The sequence below is a fragment of the Xenopus laevis genome, chromosome 8L (assembly GCF_017654675.1).
Source record: "Xenopus laevis strain J_2021 chromosome 8L, Xenopus_laevis_v10.1, whole genome shotgun sequence".
NCBI lineage: Eukaryota > Metazoa > Chordata > Amphibia > Anura > Pipidae > Xenopus > Xenopus laevis.
In genome coordinates this window covers 87,204,462-87,229,826 of record NC_054385.1, presented here as the reverse complement: position 1 = coordinate 87,229,826, position 25,365 = coordinate 87,204,462, and the positions used below count along the sequence as shown (strand labels likewise).

Below are 25,365 nucleotides of genomic sequence, written 5' to 3'. Positions count from 1 at the left end.
TGATGTCAGAAGCTAGGTATTTTTTCCAATGCAGAAGGTACAGTTGGATGGAGGAGAAATAATGGCCTAGGGCTATTTTTCATGGTTTGGTGGGTTAGGGCTCATGGTTCCATTGAAAGTAACCTTACAGTGAGCAATGACATTTTTTATTAATTCCACGCTTTCTACTTTGTGACGAGAGTTTGTGGGATCCTCCTTCCTGTTTCAGGACAATAATTTCCCCCATGCAAAGAAGGTGTGTAGAAAATAGGTTTTCTGAGATGACAGTGGAAGAATATGTCAGTTTTAATGGCCAAAAAAAAGAAATATCCTACTGACAAATCAAAAATACGGTATACAAATAGAATTTTAAGATCAGAAACATTGTTTTAGAAATGATTTCATTATGTTTGTGCAGAATATAACTTTATCAGTCTTTAGGTTAAATTTTATAGTCACAAGGACATAGGTGTGGCTATTAGCTGTGCTAGATTATACTCTGCTTATGAAGCAATACATTTAGAGGAAGCAACTATATTTATTCTCGCGTGACCCAGTGTGTAATTCTTCAGTTGTCCATTTAAGTCAGAGGTAGAAGGAGCCAGAATGAAACGGCATGATGCATCCCAGAAAAAGGTCTCAGGACAAGCACCAGAAGGAAGGGGTCGACAATCAGGATCTTTTACCCCACATTCCTTGATTTACAAAAAGAAAAAAAGGTGAGTGCTGCAGCATTGATACAGCATAACTCCAAATGCCTGAAAATCATTAACTGGGTGAAAACCTGTACTGCACATATGGACTTTGTTCTAATTGCAGCCTTCAGCTTGAGACAGATTTGAATAAAGTGAGTTCTCTGTGAATGTACTGTGAAAGAACCCATATTAGAAAGACGTTTCCTAATAAACTCACATTTAAACTGTACTACTACCATCAAAAAAGGTTTAGAGGTAAGAGACCCATAGATAAACTGGTCTTATTTCAGGGCAGCGTCTATATATTCTCTCCAACTTCCTGTACAAACATCTACCATTTCAGTAGCAATCCAAAAGTAAGTTTGCCATATACATTATATTTTACTATGTTGCTGCTGTAATCTAAAAGCTAAAAAAACTAAAGATAGATTTTCATTTTTTTAATTGTATAACCATTCTGCTTTCACCCCAACTGTATTTTTTAAGAACAGTCTGGTTGCCAGATTACATAAACATGGAAACCAGACTGACTGAAAGTTATTTTATATTGAATTAACTTTCAGCTTGGTCCGTTTGCCGTTTATCTGTAATTCTAGGATCTAAACCAATGCTTATGAAGTGACCCTTGGTCTAGTAACCAGAGAGCAACATGCACTGCCGAACAAAAATTAAATATATATATATCTATATATCTATATATATATATAATTCATGTTCAATAAAAGCCCAATAGTAAATGGTCTTCATATACCACTTAGCTACACTCTGCTTGTCTAAATATACTGTTTAGCTATAACATCCACAGCAAAATGATTGTTGCTACATGAATGTCGCAGATCATGGGGCTGATTTATCACAGGTCGAGTGTTAAGAGTTTTTTTTATACCTCGAATGAACTCGAAACTTAAAACTCGAAAACTCAAACCTTAATAAATCTGCCCCTATCAATAACAGTATCACACAATTAATGGTAGACATTCATCTATTTTACTGAAATCACACATTGGTGTTCTCAATAGTTATCAGATGACAATTAGTTAGTTTCATACTATACAACAATATAGCCTCACTTGTTGCTTATTTGAATTATTGTCTTGCTCTCGTCTTAGGCAGATGTTTCCTTTAAAGGAGTGGTTCACCTTTAAGTTAACTTTTAGTATGAATGGCTTATTCTAAGCAACTTTTCATTTGGCCTTCATTTTGACCTTTTTTTATAGTTTTTGAATGATTTACCTTTGTGCTCTGACCCTTTCCGGCTTTCAAATGGGGGTCACTGACCCCATCAAAAAAAACCCAAATGCTCAGTAAGTGTAGGCGGCAGGATTTTAGGGGTGGTATGCCCAGACACACCAACATTGGTTCAGAAACACTGGGCATGAGCAGGAAATACTACAGTTTTTTTAAATTTCCCATGCACCAATCCCAATAGCTCCAAAAATGTGTGTGAATAAAGGGGAGGGGACAGGGCCGACAACAGCAGGCCTAGGGGAGCTCACTATGTAAATCCAGCCCTGTGTAAGTGTAAGGTCACTCTGAGAGATTCGGGGAGATTTAGTCGACAGGCGACTAATCGCCTCTTCTTTGGGGCGACTAATCTCCCCGAACTGCTTTCCCCTGCCTTCCGCGTGCTAAAACGAAAAATCGTCAGTGTCCTGGCACTCGCGGCTTCGGAAAACAAAGCACCGTGAGTGCCATGCCGCTGGCGAATTTTCATTCTATCAGGCGGAGGGCATGGGAAAGCAGGTGATTAGTCGCCCGGTGACTAAACCTACCCCAATCTCCCAGTGTGACCTTACCCTTAGGCTACATATTTATTGTTTTTGCTACTATTTATTATGTATCTAAAAAATAAGGAAAAACAATTATTGTACCATGTTGCAAATATACATTGTATTGATGATCAGTAAAAAAGTTTTGAAAAGAAAAACAGTTGGACATCCATAAAGAATAGTGTTGTAGGCTTCTGTTATACATTATTGCCTTTGAACTTTTATTTGTAGCCACTCCTACCCTCAGTAACAGCATTAGGAACATAAACTTCCCGATCCCATTTCTCTCATCCCCCGCAACTTCCTGTTTTGGGAAGGACTGTTACTTGTGAGAGAACAAGCAGATATCTGTAATGATATTCCCACATATATATTCCTTGCCGCTCCCATACTAGAAACATGCGCCGAGTTACACTCATGTAAGGTCACATGATCTTCCCTTCCTCTCATAGGGAGAGTTGTGTGTTGTTACAAATATAACAGCGACTCTCTAAGGTAGGCGGTACGGGGCGACATGTAGCAAGGGTTTCGGTTTAGTGATGCCTCAGCTGTCAACCTCGCAAAGGCCTATGTTCGCGTTTGGGGAGGGTGATGTTCGGCTACGGCGGAAGCAAGCAGGGCTTTCCTACATTCCCGAAGGTGGCGGGGGTGAAAGCAGAAGCACAGGCTCGTTTGGGTAAGTATGCTGAAAGAATGAGGGCCCCTAGTGCAGTGGCTAGAATAGATAAACAGCTAGCAATAGACGCCCAAATTGAAACTTTGTAAAAGTTAATCCATTCCAGTGTTTTTTTTCACTTCTCTTGATCAAGCCCACCCCTCCTCCATTCTTGGACCAGTCTACATGGGTTTACCTAACACTGTAGTGCCCATTTTTAGCAATCCATCCTTGGATTTTTTTGCGGCTTCTAATGATGGCTCAGGTTGTAGGCTGGAATACCTTTATTGAAGGATAAGTGTGATAGACTGAACTGGCAGCCGTTACTGTTCATGTCTGCAAACCACAGCACTTGGCCATGACACATATAGACGAGGAGATTCGTGGAGGTTTTGTCGCCTGGCGACTAATCGCCACGTATTTTACGCGACTATCTCCCCGAACTGCCTCAGCGTTTTTTCCCCATAGGCTACAGCACAAAATCGCCTGCGCTAATGCACACGCGGCAATGCGTTTTCAATAGTCGCTCAAAGTTGCCTCACTTTGGGCGACTATTGAAAACACATCGCCGCGTGTGCATTAGTGCAGGCGATTTTGCGCTGTAGCCTACGGGGAAAAAACGCTGAGGCATTTCGGGGAGATAGTCGCGAAAAAGACGTGGCGATTAGTCGCCAGGCGACAAAACCTCCCAGAATCTCTTCGTCTGGCCTTACCCTTACCCTTACATTTCCAGCAAACACACAGTACAGAGGAATGGTTTATTAAATCCTGAAAAATTCAACCACCAAGACCTGCCTGACAGGGGACCTGTCACCCAGACACTAAAAGCTGTATAATAAAAGTCCTTTTCAAATTAAACACAAAATCCAATTTTTATTTTTTATTAAAGCATTCATAGCTGTTGTAAGCTCATTTACACACCTCAGCTGTCAATCAAATATTGTCTGCCCCTCCTATATGCATAGAGCAGGGACAGACAATTTCACTTTCCATTCAGCACTTCCTAGATGTCACTGCTCTCCCCACATTCTCCCATTCTCTCCCATTTATTGTGTAGCCAGTGCATGGGGATGGATATCGGGTTTTTATTGTGTTTTGGTGCACAAACAAGATTCTGAGATGATGGAAGGCTTGCCTTATAACAGTGTCCACAAAATGGCTCCTGCCTGCTTGCTATAATTATGAATTCCCAGAGTGAATGAAACAAGATTCAAATAAGTTATACAGTGTAATTAAAGTTCATTTTGCTTGACTAATGTGATAAAATAGGATTTTGAATATTTATTTTGGGTGACAGGTCCCCTTTAACATATAAAAGTCATGTATCACTTTTTCCTTCCACAAAAATACACACTGAAACATAACTGGCTACCAAATGGCCAATCACAACCCTGTTTTTGCACCACCCAGGAACATTTTTCATGATTTTTATCTGAATTTCACTCAAGGGTAACGGTTGGGCAACCTTGCCATATACAGTTCTCAAGGCATATTTAGCCTTCCAGTTTGAAGTCAGAACAAGCATTCAGAGTTTTGTCAGCACCTAGTAACCTGATTTTATGTGCAGATTTATCAAAGGTCAAGGTGAATTTTCGAATGGAAAAAAAAAAATAGAATTTCGAGCTATTTTTTGTGTACTTCGACTAGGGAATAGTCCAAATTCGATTCAAATTTGAAAACACATTGAAAATTCACCATATAAAACCTGCCAAATTGCTGTTTTCGCCTATGGGGGACCTCCTAGAACCTATTTGGAGTCAGTTGGTGGACTTTGAAAAATCAAAGTTTTTTTTGGGAAAAACTTTGAATCTAATTCGATCCAATGCGCTATTCCTTCGATTCGTAAGATTCAAATTCGGCCGAATACGGACCTATTCAATCGAAACTGGACCTATTCGACCAAAAAAAAACTTTGTTTGGTCTTTTCAAATCCGAATTTTGAAGGTTTTTTCAATTCGAAATTCGACCCTTGATAAATATGCACCTACAGTAAGTGTGTCCTAGAGTAGTTGGCACATATTGAAAATGAAAGTATTGCTAAAGCAATGGAATAGAGAGAGGAAACAGTACGGTATGCTTATTAATACAAACGCACCAAGTAGGAATGCATGAATAAAATAATTGTGTTGTTACTGGTCCTTTTACAAGATTCCGCCGTCATTCTTCACTGTAGCTATGGTGAGGTATGAGCAGCTTCTGCATTGAACCTTTTCCAATGTCGGAACTGGATTACTTTCGTGGTTTTTGCCAAACAATAGATGTGCAATAATTTGTTATTTTCTTGCAGGCCTTCTTCACGCTTAGCCTTGTACCTGAAAACAAGTGCTCTTGCCCTACTTTGCATCTACATAAGTGTACCATTCATCATTCGACTTTTCCCTGCTTTGCTGGCCAAGGTAGTTTATTTAAATATATGTAAGTACTGCTTTTACATGCATAATATATTGCTTTCAACATTAATGATGCATACAAATGCTACAAATTTAAATGTGGTAAAAATTAGCATATTGTAAAAATGCTTTAATGCATGATTTTTTTATTGAAGCTACCTTTATTTTAATAAGGCAAAGGGCCACTGTATTCCTTTTTATAAACATTAACCATGTGCAGCTTAAGTTCCTACTACCCACTCCCCCCCCCTACACTTATTGTCAGTATTTCTCTATTCTTTCTTGTCTACTTCTTATAGCCCAGGGTGTGCAGGAATAAGAGTATAAGCTATAGTGAATGAAAAGATAAACTCTTTATGAGTAGATTGAGTGAGAATAAGTAAACATTTAATTACATAAATGTTGATATTGCTGGTTATGAAATTTAGTATGGTATAGGAGAAGGTGGCCACTTAAGCTGCATATTGCTGATGTTCATAAAAATATATACATTGGGCCTTTGCTTTAAAGGACCCGTTAAACCTACATTTTCCTACCATGTTTATAAGTTGGGCACATCATTTGGACTGCATATACCCCCTCCATTTGCCAGCGCCATCGCATATTCCTAATACAAATAGCAGCTTTCACCCAGCGGTTATTTTGCTTTTGACACATCATCAGTAACAATGACATCTGCAAACAGATCATGTTTGCTGTAAAGATCGTGCAATGCAGAATGCAGGTTTACACAAGCACAACATACTTTGATAAAAAGTTCTGCTGGGGTCAGGGCCGGAACTAGGGGTAGGCAGAGCAGGTACGTGCCTAGGGTGCAAAGTTGGGGGGGGGGGCGCCAGGCACGCACCTTCTCTGCTTCTCCTACCCCTAGTCCGATCCCTGCTTGCAGATGAATCCGGCGTGTGCACTGCGTTGGCTTTTCGCGCATGCGCGAATTAATTTTTTTCTCGCATGCGAGCATCCGGTATTTCTGCGCATGCGCACATTTGGTATTTCTGCGCATGCGCGTCTGTGGAGCGCTCTGTCCGGCCAGGCAGCCTAGGGCGCCTGCCCGGGTTGGCCCGGCGCTGGCTGGGGTTGAGCACTGTAATGGTTAAGCTGAGCTCAGGAGAGGTGGTTAGGAAAAAAAATAGGATCAGACAGCTAGAGTTTCTATGGGAACCAGCAATGCTATCTCTTCGTTGGCTGTTAGACTGGAGGGTGTGTTTAGTAATCTGAGCTGAGAAGAACTCAGCATGCTCATTAGCCAACAGCCAAAGCAAATTCCTGAGGGGGAGGAGGAAGGAATTCTAAATGATTAAAGGAGAATTCAACCCTTTAGCAAAAAACCTCTACCCTCCACCCCACGTAGACCCCCGGGGAAATGCCCCTACCTTTTTACTTACCCCTTGGCACAGATTCAGGCATCAGAATTTACCACAACCATCTTTCGGGTCTTCGTGTCTTCCGGCGCTTCAGCAATTTCCGTCCATTTTGGCGCAGATAGACTGGGGGGAGGAGGGATAGGGTTTTTTTTGCTAAAGGGTTGAATTCTCATTTAGAATTGCATTTAGGGTTGCTGCAGCCTTACTGTTAACCAGTAAGGCTGGTATGAAAGAAGGGACTAGCTAATCCATGGTTCTGTTTTATTTGTAATTTAGTCTGTGCAAGTGCTTGCATTTTCAATAGAGATTTTTGATTACAAGGTTATGATTATAAAATTGCCAAGCTTGATGAATCCCTCTGGTTTGTAGTAAATTTGCCAAGATCAGTCGCCTTTGGACTTCATTTATACTTTTTTTAACCTTGCATTGTTCCCACAACCTCCTTTGTGTATTAATTATCTACAGTGTGAATGATGTGCATTGCCACCCATGCTCACAAGATTAATGTGTAAGTAGAATTTGACTCTCTGCATGACATTGAAGTTTCTGTATAACAGTCAAACTTAGGTTTTCATTGTGTTTTCAGTAAAAGTTCCATTTTCTGTGGATCTCAGCAACCCAAAAGTAATACTGAACCACACTACAAACTTCTACCTCACAACTGAAGATGGAATTACTGTTGGTGTTTGGTGAGTAAGAACAAGCATGGGCACCACACTGACAGCTGAATGTCATGAGGTCATACTAAGATTTATTATTACGATAGTACTGACGTAATGCATCTCGTTATAGAGAGTTATCATTACATACATTAGACCCACAGTGGAACTTGCAATCGAATGAAAGGAAATCTAAGTACCCAGCAGAAACCCTACATAGATAATGATACATATTTTATTTTATTATCCTTCATCTTATACAGATTTGTATATTGTTACTATTATAATCCTTTATGTATGTAACACTGGCCTATTCTGCAGCATTTAGCAATGATTATATATTATTTACATCAGTCACTACCCCAGTGCAGTTTACAATCTAAGACCGCTATAAATATTATACACACTAGGGAAAATTCTATAAGTAGCCTAGATCCTACGTGGAGAATTTTCAGACTTTGTGTTATTATTAAAGGAACAGTAACACCAAAAAAATATGTTAAAATATGTTATTTGTCTTTAGGCATACTCTTCCAGCCAGCAGGTGGGAAGAGGCAAAGTACAAAGACCAGGTCTGGTATGAAGAGGCACTATCAGATGTTAATCCAGTAATCATTTATCTCCATGGAAATGGGGGAACAAGGTGAATAAAATGTCCTGACGTAGGGCTGGGCAAGGCAAATAGGACTTTTTAAACTGGCACTATAACTTTTTTTTGCCTTAAAGGACCAGTAACAACAATTTCTTGATATACATCCTTGGCATTTATGCATTTCTTGGCAACAAATGTTCTTTTTCATATGAGAAAGCTATTTATTAAATAGTTCTGTAGATCTTTCTGTATAAGAATTAAATATATTGTATTCTACAGAGATTTCTGTCAACTGCTATGTAACCTGTGCCTTTTTAACTTATTGAGCTTAAATGGCTGCCCCATGGAAACATAGCAACTTATTTATATAAACTATAGTAGTGTTTCTGAAGTACAGGGCAACAGTACATAATGTATTCATTCATATAACACTTTTTTGATGTTGCTATTCATTTAAGTTATATCAGCAATTTAATTTAAAAAATGTCAGGTTTACTGGGTGCCAATTTGTTTTAGACACCCCTGAATTTTCAGAATTCAGAAAACGTGCGTTTGTGCTCCTGTGTGTATTTTTACATGCCTGTTATTGCAAGTGACAGGCAGAGTTCAGTAAACTAAATGACAGGATGAACCAGCACTATTGTGTACTTATGGCTGGTTATGTATCAAAATTGGGGAATACAACCAGGCACATTTCAGGGGCTGCTGCCGCCTGAGGCAGCAGCCCCAATGCCGCCCCTCCTCCTGCTCCGCTCTTCTAACTACCAGCGTCGGAGCGGGTGGAGGAGGGGCCGCATCGCTAGTGCAGTGAGCGCTATTGCGCTCGCTGCGCTAGAAGAGCCGAATTTCCGTTTTAAAAAACGGAAATTCGGCTCTTAAAGTTACCAGAGGCGGCTTTTTGCCGCCCCTGGTAACTGGCCGCTCCGTGCCGCCTGAGGCAAGATTCTCACCTTGCCTCATGGCCGGAGCGGCCCTGAATACAACTCATGTACAATAGGCCTAAAAAAAAGTAACCTAAAAACACAACAGCAAATGTGTTTCCGGAAACACTGAATGCCTCCTGTTATCCAGAATGCTTGGAACCTGGGATTTTCCGGATAACAAACTTTCTGTAATTTGGATCTCCACACCTTAAGTCTACTAGAAAATCATTTAAACATTAAATAAGCCCAATAGGCTGATTTTGACTCCAATAAGGATTAATTATATCTTAGCTTGGATAAAGTACTGTTTTAGCATTAAAGAGAAAAAATAAATCATTTTAAAATTTTGGATTATTTGCATAAAATAGTCTATTGAAGATGGCCTTCCCATAATTCTGAGCTTTCTGGATAACTGGTTTCCAGATAACAATAAAAAAAAATGGAAGTTAGGCTGTGTTATAATTTTGTTACATAATGTGAGAGTGCCTGTTTTTCCTTTATAAAATGAGGAGTTCACGTTATTTTTATATTTTCATTAGGGCAGTGGATCACCGAGTGCAACTGGTAAAGGTAAGTACTATATCCTCTTGCCATTTATTGACTTGGAATAGCATGGCATCCTATTTTATAAACGCTGACAGCAATGAAATAAAGGTTTGATATAGTGCAGTAAAGGGACATTGTTTCTGTTATTTATTATCTTTTTTCACATAGTGCTAGAGGTTGCATAGAAGTTTTCTGGCTGTAATCCGACCATGTTCCATGGATATCTGACTATATATAGTTTTTTAGTTGGGCACATTGGAAAATGTAATCCACAGACATATCTGCCAATGTATGGTGCACTGGCTGATGAAGAGCATATGAGCCCAAGCTTTACTCTCTGGCAGGGCTTCCTATGGGCTGCACTTCCTCAGCACCTCCAGTCTGCCTTTATTGGTAAAGAAAGTCTGACTGGATTGACATTGGTATCTTTCCAGCCAGCCAGTCCCCGACTGGGTATTATATCTGGGGCATCCTGTGCGGGTGTTGGGGATACAGTTTATATATTCAGCTTTTTTTTTGTATCAGTCTCTAATTTCTTTCCATTCCCCCTAAAGGTCCTAAGTGCAGCTGGATTCCATGTATTGTCCCTTGACTACAGAGGTATTTAATATTTTAAAAGCTATTTATTTCTCATACATCTCACTTCCTTCACAAATGATTGTCTTGTTTTACTAAGGATATGCTGATTCTACTGGAGAACCCACTGAGGAAGGAATAACCATGGATTCAGTATATTTGTATGAATGGGTAAAAGCTCGCTCCAGAGGAACACCAGTATGTATCTGGGGACATTCTCTAGGTACTGGGTAAGTTCTAGATAATAATTCACATATAACATTAACATATTAATGTTGGTGTGCTATGCAATGTGTATAATGCTGAATGGATTTACTACATTTTATTGATTCTCATAATTCATTATCTGAGTCAGATTCTCTAACTATTTTAAAACAGGTACTGTAGCACATAAGGGTTCTGTACAAAACACCTATATTCCCAGGTAGCAAGTGCAGGGTTCTCTTTGCATGCTCGTTGTTACATCAATTGAACTTCAAGTAATTGTATGTGTGTAATTTTCCATTTATTTTAAAATATGGCGAATTGCTCTAATTTCACACCTATAGAAACTTTATCTTTAAAGCAAAGGGGTCCTCTACACAAAAGCAGTTTTTAGCACAGTGAAAGAAAATCTAATTCTAAGAAACTTTCAAATATATACATTTATTACGCCTAAGAATTTCAAATAAGAAGTATATTTGTCTGACAAGGTTGCAAACCAGCTGAATAAAGCTGATTAAAGGAGAACAAAAGTCTGCTTATGAATTTAAGCCCCTGACAATGTTTTCCCTCACCCCTCCCAAACTGCACCACGGGGACTCCCATAACTGCACTGATCCCTGTACCTGTTTAAAAAAAAAAACGTATAGTGTGGTTGGTGGGTGACAGCAGTTCTTCACAGGCTGTTCTCTGAGATCTCTGGCACAGAGCCTTGCACAATTTTAAACAAGAAAAAGCACAGGTCAGCTTTAGTATGTTCTCTTTAGTGTTCTCTATTCTTGACCTTGACAACGACAGAGCTGCTATAAATCTTTCTTTCCCCGCCCTGTGCCTTTTTCTCCTTTGCTATTCTTTGCACTGCTTTCACCTTTATTGATCAAGTGCCATGTTCTCACTACTTGCCAGAAACTGCCTCGAGTTTCATAGAAAACACTAGAAAAGGGCATTTAATGCTCTGACACTTGCAGTCAAATATATTATAACAGTAGTATTTGAATAAAAATGTTTTACCAAATAATGTAATAGTCCCATGAAGTACAGCACTCAACAGGTCTTGTGCAAACAAAAATAAGGTTTTTTTAATTTAATTTACAAACCCGGGTTTGTAAATTAAAAAAAAAATATATTTTGTATATATATATATATATATATATATATATATATATATATATATATATATATATATATATATATATATATATATATATTAATCTATTGTGACAAGCTGGCTGTCTGTACACATAATTTTGGGGGAAAACTATGGTAGCCAGGTAAGCATTAATTCAGGAGCATAAAGGCAGGAACGCCACATCTTTCAGCAAACTCTTCCCAGCATAAAGTGACAGGGACACAGTTTGTAAGCGTTTTAAAAGCACTCATTCAAGACTTTTCCCAACTCTCGGGTTCTCACTATACAGGGTGCATTTCACACTCTGGAATATTCTGAGCTTCTCACTAAACTTTACTGACTGCCCCCTCCTGGGATATCAGCTCACCAGCATCAGGCCTGTCTCACCTTCTGGCGTTCCTCAATCACTTTCGATTCTTGGTCATGTCTCCCTCTGCTCATTGCAGTGGCAGGCAGGACCACCATCAGAAATCACAGGGCCCAGTAGAACAACATTTTGTGGGCCCCCTGGCCCCCACCCACCCCACTCCACAGTAAAAAGACCACTCAGACATCAGCTTTGGCTCCTTCTGTGGCTTTGGGTCTTTTCGCAGCTTCAAGAATTCAACTTCAGGTCTTCTGCACTTTGGCTCTTTGGCGGTTCGGGACTTCAGCTCTTCTGCAGTTCAGGACTTCGGTGGGTCGGCACATGACTTCGGCAATATCAAGGGGGGCCAGACAAATTCAAAAAGTTCAGCACAGCTCCCCCCTTTAGGCCCAGGCCCGGTAGAACGGTACCCCCTGTGCCCTCTGATGGTGGCCCTGTATATTTACATATTACCACTATCACGCAAAGCTCCCAGGGTTCGGCTGGTCCCATTAATTAGGCTAAAGCCACATAAGGCTGTTCTCCACCTGCACATAGACTCGGCGTCAAAGAGACACACAGAGTAAATTTCCATTTCTGCACAGAAAACTGCTCTGTGTGTATGAACAAAGGCCAGCATCATGTCTGTCTGTGCACTTACACCACTGAGCTGATGTGAGTGGATCAGCTTAAAACGCAATTTGGACAACTTCTTGTGATTACTGTTATATGCTGGTAGCGAGGTTTAGAGGAATAAAACTGCCATGGGCTGGGTTATTGGCCCGTCTATCACACATCAGCAAGAATTATTCAGGCATCCTAACTCATAAAACCTTTCAATTGAAAAGCAGCAATGGGTGACCCCTAAATGCTCATTTTGGATGGAGTGGTTGAAAAAAACGGTCTCCTGGTGTGTAACTGCTCATATCATGATCATATAATAGCTTCCCTTATTTTCCTTTATTTTTTGATTGTAAGAAAGAATAGAGGATAGTTACATAATTTCATAGTTAAGACTGAAAAAGGCACAATTCAATAAAAAAAATGTTGTTCTGTTTGATAACTGGTTCATCTCCCCGGCTTCTGTACACTCAATATGGTGTGATATACACCAATAAAAGGTGATTTGCAGTTCAACAATGTGAATTGGTCTCTACACTGATTCATGTGAAAGGCACAATTCAACCTTTGGAGTTTGTACTTGAACAATATGACTAAAACATTCTAAGTGGTATGATAAAGCTGCTGTAACCCTTAAGCATCACAAGAGTATGTATATGTCTGTAGCTAATACCTATGATAGGAGCATTTTTATGCTGAATATGTAATGTATTATACAATTTCTCTTTTTAATGTACAGTGTTGCTACAAATGCAGCCAGAAAGTTACAGGAAAAGGGTAAGTAAAGATGACCAAATGCAAATAGTGACTCATCCAATAAGGTACTAAATCTTAATAAATCTTAATAGTTAAACATGTTTATTAAAGGCTCTAAAACACAACCATTCAGTTGTGTGGTATGCATCAAATACACTATATTAGGATCCTGCCAATTATTGAACCAAATCTAAACCTTAAATTGCATGTGCAAATTAGAGGGGAAAAGAGAAGGTTAAAAAATTTTTGACTTCCTTGTTTGTGTGCCGAAAAGTTACATGATTTCTTGGATTCAGATTTGGTTTAGCCAGGCACTTAGATTTGGCCGAATCCTGCTTTAAAAGGTTTGGTTCATCCCTAATAAAATCCTTAAAAATATCTGATGCTTAGTAAAATTGTTCCAATGAGCATGAAATAAAGAAAATAACCTGTTGTGGAGTGCCCAAAATCTCTGTTGCATCCCCCTGCAATGGGCCATTGTCTGCTTTAACAAGAATATCTCTTTAGAATCCATAATAGGGGCATTCTTGAATGCAGAAACATGCAAGTCACAAAGCTGTAATAACTGTCAATGGAAAACATATGCAAAAAAAGAGAGACTCAGATGAGGCTTAATGAGATAACAGACCTCAGATGTTGGGGTGTCCACTAAATTGACAATGTGTAAACCAAGAAAAAAAGAACCAAAGGGACTTATCCCCACACTACATGGGCCTGAAAATTTTTCAGGCCCATGTAGTGTGGGGATAAGTCCCTTTGGTTCTTTTTTTCTTGGTTTACAAACTGTCAATGGAATTTGATCTTTTTTTTTAACTGTTTACTAGATTTGCAATATATTGTAAGCTAAAGTAAGTTGGCTTTTCCTGTGTTCTGAACTTACTAATTGCAAAAAAACACACAAAGCAATCTGTGCTTAGCTTTCAAGGTCACCAGTCCTTCATGGCTTCTGTGTATACTTAAAACAGAAGTGCCATCCTAATATTATTATTATTATTATTATTAATTACATGTATTTATATAGCGCCAACATATTGCATAGCACTGAAAAGTAAATGTGATTATACAACTAAATCACATGAATTCTATACATAGAACATATGGAGTTACATACATCACAATCAATACCGGTACAAAAGGTGATGAAGGCCCTAAAAGGGAAGGGAGTAATACACAAGGTGTGGGAGTGGGCAAGATCAAATTAAGTGGGTGAGAAATGTGGTACTGTATGCGGTGTTGCATTTGGTAGTTAAGCAGAGTGAGGGTAGTCTTCTCGAAAGAAGTGCATTTTAAGAGATTTCTTGAAAGCAGAAAAGTTGGGAGAAAGTCGGACAGACGTGGGAGAGAGTTCCAGAGGAGGGGTGCAGCCCTTGCAAAGTCTTGAATGCGAGCATGTGAGTTGGTAATGAGAGAAGAGTTGAGTAGCAGGTCAGTAGAGGAGTGTAGTAAGTGGTTGGGTGAGTATATAGAGATGAGTTCAGAGATGTAGGGTGGGGCAGAGTTATGAAGTGCTTTGAATGTCAGGGTCATTAATTTGAATTTGATTCTGAAAAGGTAGCGGTAGCCAGTGCTGAGATTGACAGAATGGCGTGGCAGAGGAGGAGCGGTTGCTGAGGTGAATGAGCCTCGCAGCAGTGTTCATTATGGACTGGAGAGGTGACAGTCTCTGGAGGGGAAGGCCAATTAAAAGAGAGTTACAGTAGTCTAGACGTGATATGACGAGAGAGTGAATAAGAATTTTGGCAGCATCTTGGGTGATAAATGATCGTATTTTGGATATGTTCCTTAGGTGGAAGTGACATGATTTAATAAGTGACTGGATATGAGGAGTGAATGACAGGGCAGAATCTAGGATAACCCCAAGGCATTCTGGCCTGGGGAGAGGGGGTGATAGTGGAATTGTTAACTATGATGGATACTTCCAGGATGTTACTGGTGTTAGTTGGAGGAAAGAGAACCAGCAGCCCTCCCACATGTGCATTATCCATCAGATCCTGTCAAGCCAACTGTAGTTATATGGGGTAGATGACAGCAACAAATAAGTATGACAATAATACAATATAGATGTTAACAACATGTCTGTTAAAGAAAAGCAAAATTGTTAGAAGAAATGGGCAAACAGGTGTCCAATTGTGGCAAGCACTAATTCTGCTTTTGGTACTTTTGTGATTTATCTTGACACAATAATGCAACCACGATTAGATTTTAACACAAACATTTGTACACATTTTACTATCGTGTAGTATTAAAACACACACACACCATTCCTAGAAGTCTATGATACTGTGCTAATACTGTTATTCTTTCAGGAAGTGCAGTTGATGTTGTCATATTGGAATCACCATACACCAACATCCGTGAAGCTGGTGCTTATCATCCCTTTGGGAGAGTAAGTAGCTTCTCTCACTTCTAGGTTCTGCTGCTTTTTTTTAACCAAACTAAAATCTGTGATCTCTAATAAATATATCTACACTAATGCGTAGAACTTCAAAGAATGGCTACTCTCCAAGGTACATACCTAGACTGAGATTGAGGTAAATACTTGAATTGATTTCTGAATGATTGAAACAGGAGTATTTTAAAACCTTGTTGTAAGATAAGGGGGCCCTTTGAACCTGAAAGGGGAGCTTGGACTGAAAACGTATGCATTAGGGTGCCATAAGTAGCTCTTGTGGTTCAGGTTATGATAATAAGTGTTGTGTTTTGTTTATTTGGCTAGTTAAAAACTAGCATTGCCCTAGTTTAATCGAAAGCTCAGTTCAAAACATCAAAATAACCCTCACTATTTTATTTTGCTAGATCTACCACAGCTTCCCTGGATTTGAATACTTCTTCCTAGACACATTTGCTCTGAACAATATAGTGTTTCCCAACGATGAAAAGTAGGTATTTGCTGTTAGTGGAAGAAGAGTATAGAAGAATATTGAAAATAATAATGGATCTGATGTTTTGGCACAGACTTTGCTATTGCTTATTATTTTTTTTTAATTCATAAGTAATGTTTTCAAGCTCCCCTCTATACTCCTTTAAGTAAACTAACATTGTTAGATGCCATTATATTGGTAGATTTTACACTGCTAATATTTTGCATTTGTAACTTGAGTGCCCATTGTTTAGCCTAAGCAGAGGCCAGGCAGAACAGCAAAAGCTTAATCTATTGACACAAGAAGCATTCTCTCTATTTTGTTTGTTCCATAGAAAGCCAATAATGTATTTTCCCATTGCAGTGTGAAGTTGCTAAATGCACCAATTTTAATTCTACACGCAGAAGATGATGCTGTTGTCCCGTCTTTCATGGCCAAAAAGGTATAGTGTCATTTGGTTTTAAAATGTAAGTTTAAGCAAGACCCCTTCATGTAAAAAAACAGCATCCCCAATTTCCAATACATAAAGTCCATACTACAGTTACCATAATGTTGCAAAAGCTTCATGTTAATTTGTTATTTATACATTATTATTTTTTCTACAGAAACATAATACACAGACTGGTGTCTTTTTGTTTTTTTTAATTCAACTAGTATGTATGTTGAGAACCACTGTGTGTCATCCGCTATACAGCTCCATAACTTGTCTTCCATTGTAAGACAGGGTGTCATTTATGCATGTTCTGTACACTGCTATCTTGCAGCAGTGCAGAGCAAATAGTTAAGGGCCCCAAGGGAAGCCCCCTGTGCTCATCTGTACTCTGTCTAGCCCCCCTTCAACACAGCTGAAGTGGAGGAGGACCTCATCTGAGGAAAATAGAAGGTCACTGGAGGAAAAAAACGAGAGGGCTTATGCTGAATATACTTTTTGCATTTCGATAGGTATTAATCGCTTTTCAATTTATTATTCAACAGCTTCATGACATTGCCTTAAAATCACAGAATTCCAGAGGTGTCAAGCTGGTTTTATTCCGAGCAGATCTGGATTATGAACACGAGAATATTTACAAAGATCCCAAACTACCAGAAATTATATGGTAGGTTTGTAAGACATTCTGCTTGTACAGAAAAAAACAGTCCTTTTTGAGTGATCCAATGTTTTGATTAATGAGACATTCTCACAATCACTGTCCCCCAGTAAGTATCAAATGGGTACTGGGAGGCAGAGCTAAATTAAAGCATATCGAAAACCTATACGATTCCTGTGTGCCTTTTATTTTCATGATGTTTTTTTTTTTTTTTAAATTTATGTGACATACTGTCACCATAGTGCAGCCTGCACCATTTACTTATTGCTTCCAGTCCCTGCCAAAACATACACGTTTCTGGGCAATTATGCCCATGGCTGCTACTATACCAACAGAAGCTACTCTGTGACGTACACCTCATTAAGGACTATCCAGTCGGTGGAGAATGGATAGCTTTCACACTCCTTTTGTGAAGGATTCTAGGAGTTGTAGTCCAGCAACATCTGGAGACCCATGCTTAAGAAACAGAGCCCTAAGGAATCCTTAAACTTCTTTTATATAACATCATAATTGTAATACAGTGATTAACATGAGATGATATGCAGGATGTAAACACTTAGCTAAATTTGTCTTTTATTTGTATCCTATAATCACTGTAACTGTTCTTTCCTTCTGCAGGGATTTCCTGAATGACATATGAATGCACAGCTGGACTGAAGTCTTTGCAAATGTATTGTTTATGTCACTAATAAAATATTGTTCTTTTTATTGTCTTCTACTATATTATAAGAATGGTGACATGAGCACCAACATGTTGGGAAACAACCTGACATGGCATGGAAAATGAAAGGACCCTGGCTTGGAGAGGGTTAATTTTAAAGACCACATATAAATGGCATATCTGAGCAAAACAGCACCATTTTTCTCAAATATGCTGTTTTGCTTAGATATATTTTGTTCAGATCTGCTACAGGCTTAATGCTGTTAAGATTTGTTTAATAAAAGTATAAACTGCAAAAAGGTTTGTGGCCATGCAGTTTATTACCACAGCCGAGTGTAGCAAATTTTAGGAATTTGATGGTGGGTAATGGCACGTTGTTCCATTACCGCGTCGGCAAAAAAGTGCCCAAAAATAGCTACAAATACCTTTGTATTGAAGGCCGTTAGAATGGCATTATAATGTAAAAAATGCTTCCTTCCTTATTTCTGTGCAGTATACAGTCAATCCAAATGACAGTTCTATTTTTGTGTTTTGTTGCTTACACCAAAGGTGATTTCATGCACGTTTTGAAACGCCCTGTCTGTCCTCATCTGGAGATTGCTTAAATTGTGCCCTAAGTACTTGCATCGAGTGCATTGCTGCATTTGGCTCTAGATTTTTAATCTTTAATCCTTACCAAACAAATTTGGTGCCTGTGTGTCTTCCCTAGCCTGCCTCTCATGCAGTACAAAACTGCCAGCACTGCATTATTGATGGGGGAGTGCAGAATACAAACAAGTGTAGAACAGGGTGCTGCTGAGGATGCAGACCATCACCAGATGGGGCAAATTTTTATTTGGGGGCTGTCAGACTCTGTTTTTACCTCTAAATAAAAGCATATCTAGAAAATGTTGCGGTTGGATTCCAGTGAAGCTTCTTGTGAAACAGCTATGGCAGAACCTCTTAACCAGCAACCACATAGGAATTCCTCTATGAACTTGGGTAATATGTAATGAAAGACTCTAGAGCTGAAAACAAACTTGTTTATTTGCTTATACAAATGTGGAACTGTGGGTATTGCATCCAGAAATGTCCTAATTGCTAAGGATGTTACATTCTGTGCATTTATTTCCTGATCTGCTCTGTATATTATTATAAGTGGATATTGGTTTCTCAGTTTGCATAGATTCTCTCAGTGCATAGAAAAAAATCTTGTCTGTTATCAAGGCTCAAAGGAATCTGGTGAATTTACTGTACATGTATGGGACCTGTTATCCAGAATGCTCGGGATCTGAGGTTTTCTAGATAACAGATCTTTTCGTAATTTGGATACATTAAGTCTACTAGAAAATCATGTAAGCATTAAAGGGTTGGTTCACCGTTAAGTTAACTTTTAGCAACTTTTCAACTGGTCTTCATTATTTATTTTTTATAGATTTTAGAATATGTGCCCTCTTCTTCTGACTCTTTCCACCTTTCAAATGGCACTGACCCCATCTAAAAAAAACAAATGTTCGGTAAAGCTACAAATGTATTGTTATTGCTACATTTTTATTACTCATTGTTTGTATTCAGATCATCCCTTATTCATATGCTAGTCTCTTATTCAAATCAGTGCATGGTTGCTAAGGTAATGTGGACCCTAGCGAACAGATTGCTGAAATTGCAAATTGTAGAGCTGATGAATAAAAAGCTAAATAACTCAAAAACCACAAAATGAAAACCAGTTGCAAATTGTCTCAGAATATCAATCTCTACATCATACATAAAGTCAATTCAAAGGTGAACAAAACCTTTAACATATAATTAATACAATAAGGATTAATTATATCTTAGTTTGTATCAAGTAAATGTACTGTTTTATTATTACAGAGAAAAAGGAAGTAGTTTTTAAAAATGTAGATTATTTGAATAAAATATAGTCTATCAGAGACAGCCTTTTTATAATTTGGAACTGGATAACGGGTTTCCAGGTAACGGATCCCATACCTGTAATACATTTAGGTAGTATTATTACTTTTCTTTAATTGTGGGGCAATCGGGCATTTCTTTTTCACAAATGTTTTTATTTGTTTTCAATATGCATATTAAATAGATTGTAACAAAATTATAATAAACAGAAAAAAAAAAAATAAGGTAAACAGTCAGGGGCTGATTCACTAAATTCGAGTGAAGGATTCGAAGTAAAAAAACTTCGAATTTCGAAGTATTTTTGGGCTACTTCGACCTTCGACTACGACTATCGAAGGATTCGAAGTAAAAATCGTTCGACTATTCGACCATTCGATAGTCGAAGTACTGTCTCTTTAAAAAAAACTGACCCCCTAGTTCGGCAGATAAAAGCTACCGAAGTCAATGTTAGCCTATGGGGAAGGTCCCCATAGGCTTGCCTAAGTTTTTTTGATCGAAGGATATTCCTTCGATCGTTGGATTTAAATCGTACGATCGTAGCATTTGCGCTAAATCCTTCGACTTCGATATTCGAAGTCGAAGGATTTCAATTCCTAGTCGAATATCGAGGGTTAATTAACCCTCGATATTCGACCCTTAATGAATCAGCCCCTCAATGTCAAGTACAGATTCAAATGTTAGAGCAAGCAAGGTTAACAATAGTAATCTAAGGTCTTGCCAAGTGATCATAAAAGAGGGAATTGGGTAGGTGTTCCCCTAATTGTAGATATTGAAAGTTACTCACGATTTTATTGTCTGTAGATGATAAGTTAGAGCGCTAGAGGTTTGTGATCATGGTAGAGTGGTAGTAAATAGTTGGTTAAGATGATGACTCCTGGGGGGTCCCATTGTAATTGATTGTTGTGGATTTCCCACGGACCTTAGCAGTTGATCCGCCTCACAGACAAGATCGGTTCCCAGCAGCAGCTTCCTTTCGTACCATGTGGTGTTTTGAGAAGTTTGAATAGTGAGTAATATTGTAAGTGGTGGAAGGGTGTAAAAATTTATGTAAGTCATCCAGGTGTCAAAGAACAGTTCCGTGATTTTTTCCTTGTTTGTTAGGGTTTCTATCCAGTCTAGATGGAATATGTATTGCAGTTTTTGTCGCACCAAAGATATTGGCGGAGGAAGTCGGGATAGCCAGGTGTGTAAGATGGCCTTCCTGGCCGCCGCCGCCAGTCTTTCTGCTAGGGCCCTCTCCGGCTTGGAGGTGTGTGGGGTAGATTGCATTTTGCTAAATATAGCCCATGTGGCATTAATGGTTAGCGACTTCCCAGATAGGTTTTCCCAATAGCTGGCGATTTCCTTCCAGAACTGTTGTATAAGTGGGCATGACCATAAACAAATCATATCAGCACTGGGTGCTTCGCATTTTAGGCAGCTGTGAGTGTGTTGTACCTATATGAAATCTTTTTAAAGGTGTTAGGTAAGTATGGTGTATATCGGGCATTTCTTATAATGCTCTCCCTAACATGGTCCATTGCCAATAAGTTGGTTGTTCACATACTAAAAGTTGATCTGAAGGTTATCGAATGGCCTGATGTTGACAACTTCCCATCTGATCTTTATTTTTATTTATTATTGTTATTGATTCAGCTTTCAACTGTGGTGCTACAATATCACTTTTATTGTTCTTTTGTATTCCTTATCTTTATATTCAGGCCCCTTCTTTCAATAAAACCACGGCCTGGTTGCTAGTGTAATTTGGACCCTAGTAACAATATAGCTGCTGAACAAAAAGAGAAATAAAGGAAAAACCTCAACTAATAAAATATACAATTGATCCCCAACTAGTGGCTTGTGAGCAACATGTAGCTCTCCGACCCCCTTGGATGTTGCTCCCAGTGACCTTAAAGCAGGTACTTATTTTTCAATTCCTGGCTTGAAGTCAGGCTTTAGTTGCATAAAAACCATGTCTGCTGCTAAACAGAACCTCTTATAGGCTACTGGTCCATATAGGGCTACCAATTGCCAATCACAGCCCATATATGGCATCCCCAGCACTTTTAGAATGCTTATGTTGCTCTCCAGCATTTTTTACATTTGAATGTGGCTCACTGGTAAAACGGTTGGGGACCCCTGCTCTACACCATATGAAAAGCTAGTTTTACTGTGAATAACACCTTTAAATAATTAGTAAATGAGACATTGTGGATGATATACTATGCAGGGATTGTATTTAGTTCAGCCACTACCTCTTCTTCTTTTCCATTACTGCTGTTGGTATAGTGTTCCTCTATTTTCATAGATATACCAATATTTTTTCTTGCCTGTTTCTTGTGCATGGAGACAAATATTTCCTGGCATGTCTTTTTGCTGTTACCAACCAGGGTGTGTGTTACATTGGCCGTGAATGAGGAACTAGCTGGAAGGTGGCACTGAGGGGAATAGTCATGATTATTCCATGCACACGCCCAACTTGAGAGGAAATGGATGGTAGCTATCGGAATTGCTGTGGTGGCATGGGGACAAGTTAAAGGGCCTCATTAAATTCTTTAAACTTTGGGAACAAGACATTTTCATAAACACTAAGGGGTCTAGTTATCAAACTGTATATCACACATCACTTCTGTATGATTGCAAGACATTGTGTAAAAAAACTATTTATCAAGCTGCTGCTGTTAAAAAACTGGTGATCATTTATCAAGGTTTTTGTATTCCATCACTGGCAGTATTACTTCCCTTTGACTTGAAAGGATAATGCATTAAACACTGTGATTAGGTGATGTAAAAAAATTGTTGTTTATTTATTATTACTACTTTCTGTATGGTTTTCCTCATTTAAATAGCTTTAAACAGCATAATAAATAGGCCCCATTGTAACACTGCTTATCAGTAGGTGCCCCCTATATCTCCTGGACATCCCATTAGTTGTAGAATCTGCTTCTATAACACCTCTGTTAGTTCAAACTCTAATCCTACGGGAATTATAAAGATGTTGTGCAGAATCTCTGTTTTTGGAAACTGAGTCATGCCTTTCGGATTGTGTGCCAATATGAGGCCTGCAGAAACGTGCTTTGTGTTCAGCTAGAGTGAGAATCAGTCTCCTCATAAGCTTGAGGCAGGGATCATTAATGCTGCACATCTGCTCACTCGCATTCTGATTAGCCATGTAGTGCAAGGTATCTGTGTCAGCCCAAGGGACACCTCTGCTGGAACAGCTCTCAGGAAAACATGGGTCAAATCTTCCACATCACCAACAAAATTAATTTAGCATTTTAAATAGCAGGATGTGCCAGGGGCACATTGACATCTGTATATCCACTAAGGGAAAATGTACTGGAAATTGACTAACTGGAAACAAATGCATAGGTTTAGTTAGATTTATTCCAGTGTCTTTCTTATTTCTTCTTCACAGTCTCTCCCTGCCTGACCTATGTGGAGCCCTATTAACACATTCAGTACTCCAGGCCTCTCCAGGTTTCTTCTTATTGCCCTGCAATACCAGTTTTGTTTGTGGGATAATCTCCCACACACTCATAGATTTGTAATTTAAATAAATTGTAGATTGCTTCTGATTTTGGATGATTGGGGCAATGTCTTGCTGGGCTCAAGCTAAATGATAAGCCATGCACCACTCAAACTGATCAACACTGAGCTTTATTATTAGTGTTCACAATGTTTTTTGCCAACGCATGTAATCTAGTGTTGGTGTAAAGAGACATGGAACATGTTCATTTTGCTTATTCAGTTAGGGAACTAAAGGTCGCCATACAGGGGAAGATATGCTCATTTGCAGATCTTGCTCCGATGATCATAGCCATCTTGAGTGGGAGATATCAGGCTGATAAGATCCTTGGCCCTAGGGCCCAATGATCAGATCGCAAGGCCAGGAATCCAAGAGGTTGGATCAAGGACCTCATCAGTTATCTATCACGGAAGCCCGTTGGAGGGCCCCATACACTGGCTAATAAGACGCTGACTTTGTCAGCAGTTTTTCTCGGCCCGTGTATGGCCACCTTAACAGTTGTTCAAGGGGTTACTGCACCTGGGTAACTGCCCAGGTGCAAATTTGCCCACTGTTTATAAATGAGCCCCATTGTCTTCCTTGTGTGGTATGCATTGGAGCTTCTATATGATTGTGCACAGATCCTCCAGATAGGAGTCCTCTATTATTTTGCATAATTTAAGAACGAAAATTCTAAGCAACATTCATTTTCAAAATGTGTTAAATAGTGTTAAAGTTAATTGTAAATGTATTTGCAGGTCAAAGCAGTTTTTGTTTATCCCTTTCTATTCTATCTTAGCAATATAATAAGTCAGTTCTCTTCTAGGTCTTTTAATCTTTAATCAGCTGACTTGCAACATTGTCTCAGTTACATTTCCAGATAACTTTAAAACAATTAAAACTGTGTAAATAATGTAGAATGAAAATGTCAGTTTACTGGGCATAAATCTGATTTTGGGTGGAGGACCCCTTTAAGGGATTCGGGGAGCCGGAGGAAGACAGGAGGAAGCCGTTCAGGGAGATTAGTCGCCCCAAAGAAGAGGTGATTAGTCGCCAGGCGACTAAATCTCCCTGAATCGCCAGGTGTGCCCTTACCCTTAAAGGGTTTGCTCACCTTCCAAACACTTTGCAGTTCAGTTGTTTTCAGATTGTTCCCCAGAATTAAAGACTTTCAATGACTTACCATTATTTATTTACCTGTTTTTCAAAATCCAAGTTTAATGTTCCTGTCTGTGGGGTTTGAGTCAGTAACGAAGTAGAGTAGTGCACGAGTAGAGTAGTGCACCTGGGCCCCCACCCCCCTCTGTACGCGATTTTCCGCCCAGAATCAGCGGTGCGTGAGCTGCCGGGGGGTCCTGAGAGGTTGCAGGCCCTGACCCCCTGCTCCCCCAGTAGTTCCGCCACTGGTTTGAGTTGAGCAGCTCAGCACACAACCTTGCAGATTGAGATGCAGATTCTGAACTGTTACAATTTTGCAACATTAAGTTGCACATGCTGTATCTGTGCTGAATGGAATATACTTAATGTTTACTAATCTCTGTGTTACTCACTAGCATGAAAAGCTAATGTAATTTTACTGTCACTTAACATATTGACAGCTGGCATCAATGATAAAAAAAAGTCTAGTGGATTTAATGCAAATATGCAATATGCAAATATCCCCTGTACAAATTCCATGGCTATCTGTATTGTTTAGCAGTGATCTTAAGCTGGCCATACATGCCCTGATTTGGATGGCCACTTTGGGTGGTTTCAGCAGAGACAGTTTAATAAATGGAAAAATAGGCAAAAACACCCCCTCGACTGCTTCACAGCTTCACAATATAACCATTGTAATTAAATGTATCCTTATTTTTACATCAACTTCCTAGTAGAACCAATGTTCTTAAGGAATCTTACTATTAAAAAGCTGGTATCTTTAGAAAATATGTTTTTTTTCTAGAGGTGTCATATGTAGATGTGGGTTAGGAGGTTGTGCTTGTTTGTTTTCCAGTAATAACCTTTGTTAATTTCTCCCTCTGGTATAGGACAATCTGGTCTCAGAATGTGACCAAAACACTGAAAATAAAATCTTGTTTTTCAACATTGTTGAAAAGGTCTGTAAGTGCTTTGTTTTAATATATGGAGGGGGGTTGTAGCAGGGGTGGGGGGCCATGGGGCTGGCAGGGGTGCGGGCC

General features: G+C 39.1%; 1 protein-coding gene across 2 annotated transcripts; it reads left to right on the top strand.

Annotated features, from left to right (window-relative positions):
- The first annotated feature begins 544 nt into the window (after positions 1–544).
- LOC108698773 (lysophosphatidylserine lipase ABHD12) lies at positions 545–17,856 on the top strand. Of its 2 annotated transcripts, none has more exons than XM_041573054.1 (13): positions 545–698; positions 5,386–5,513; positions 7,439–7,541; positions 8,035–8,154; positions 9,566–9,596; positions 10,127–10,172; positions 10,249–10,378; positions 13,185–13,222; positions 15,508–15,587; positions 15,998–16,080; positions 16,426–16,504; positions 17,038–17,159; positions 17,769–17,856. In XM_041573054.1, exons 1-13 carry the CDS (start codon positions 586–588, stop codon positions 17,788–17,790), a joined length of 1,095 nt encoding a protein of 364 aa, XP_041428988.1. In that variant the 5' UTR covers positions 545–585; the 3' UTR covers positions 17,791–17,856. The 2 variants fall into 2 exon arrangements, with proteins under 2 accessions (XP_041428988.1, XP_018086037.1); XM_018230548.2 differs by lacking the exon at positions 545–698 and adding an exon at positions 2,748–3,119.
- Positions 17,857–25,365: the final 7,509 nt, after the last annotated feature.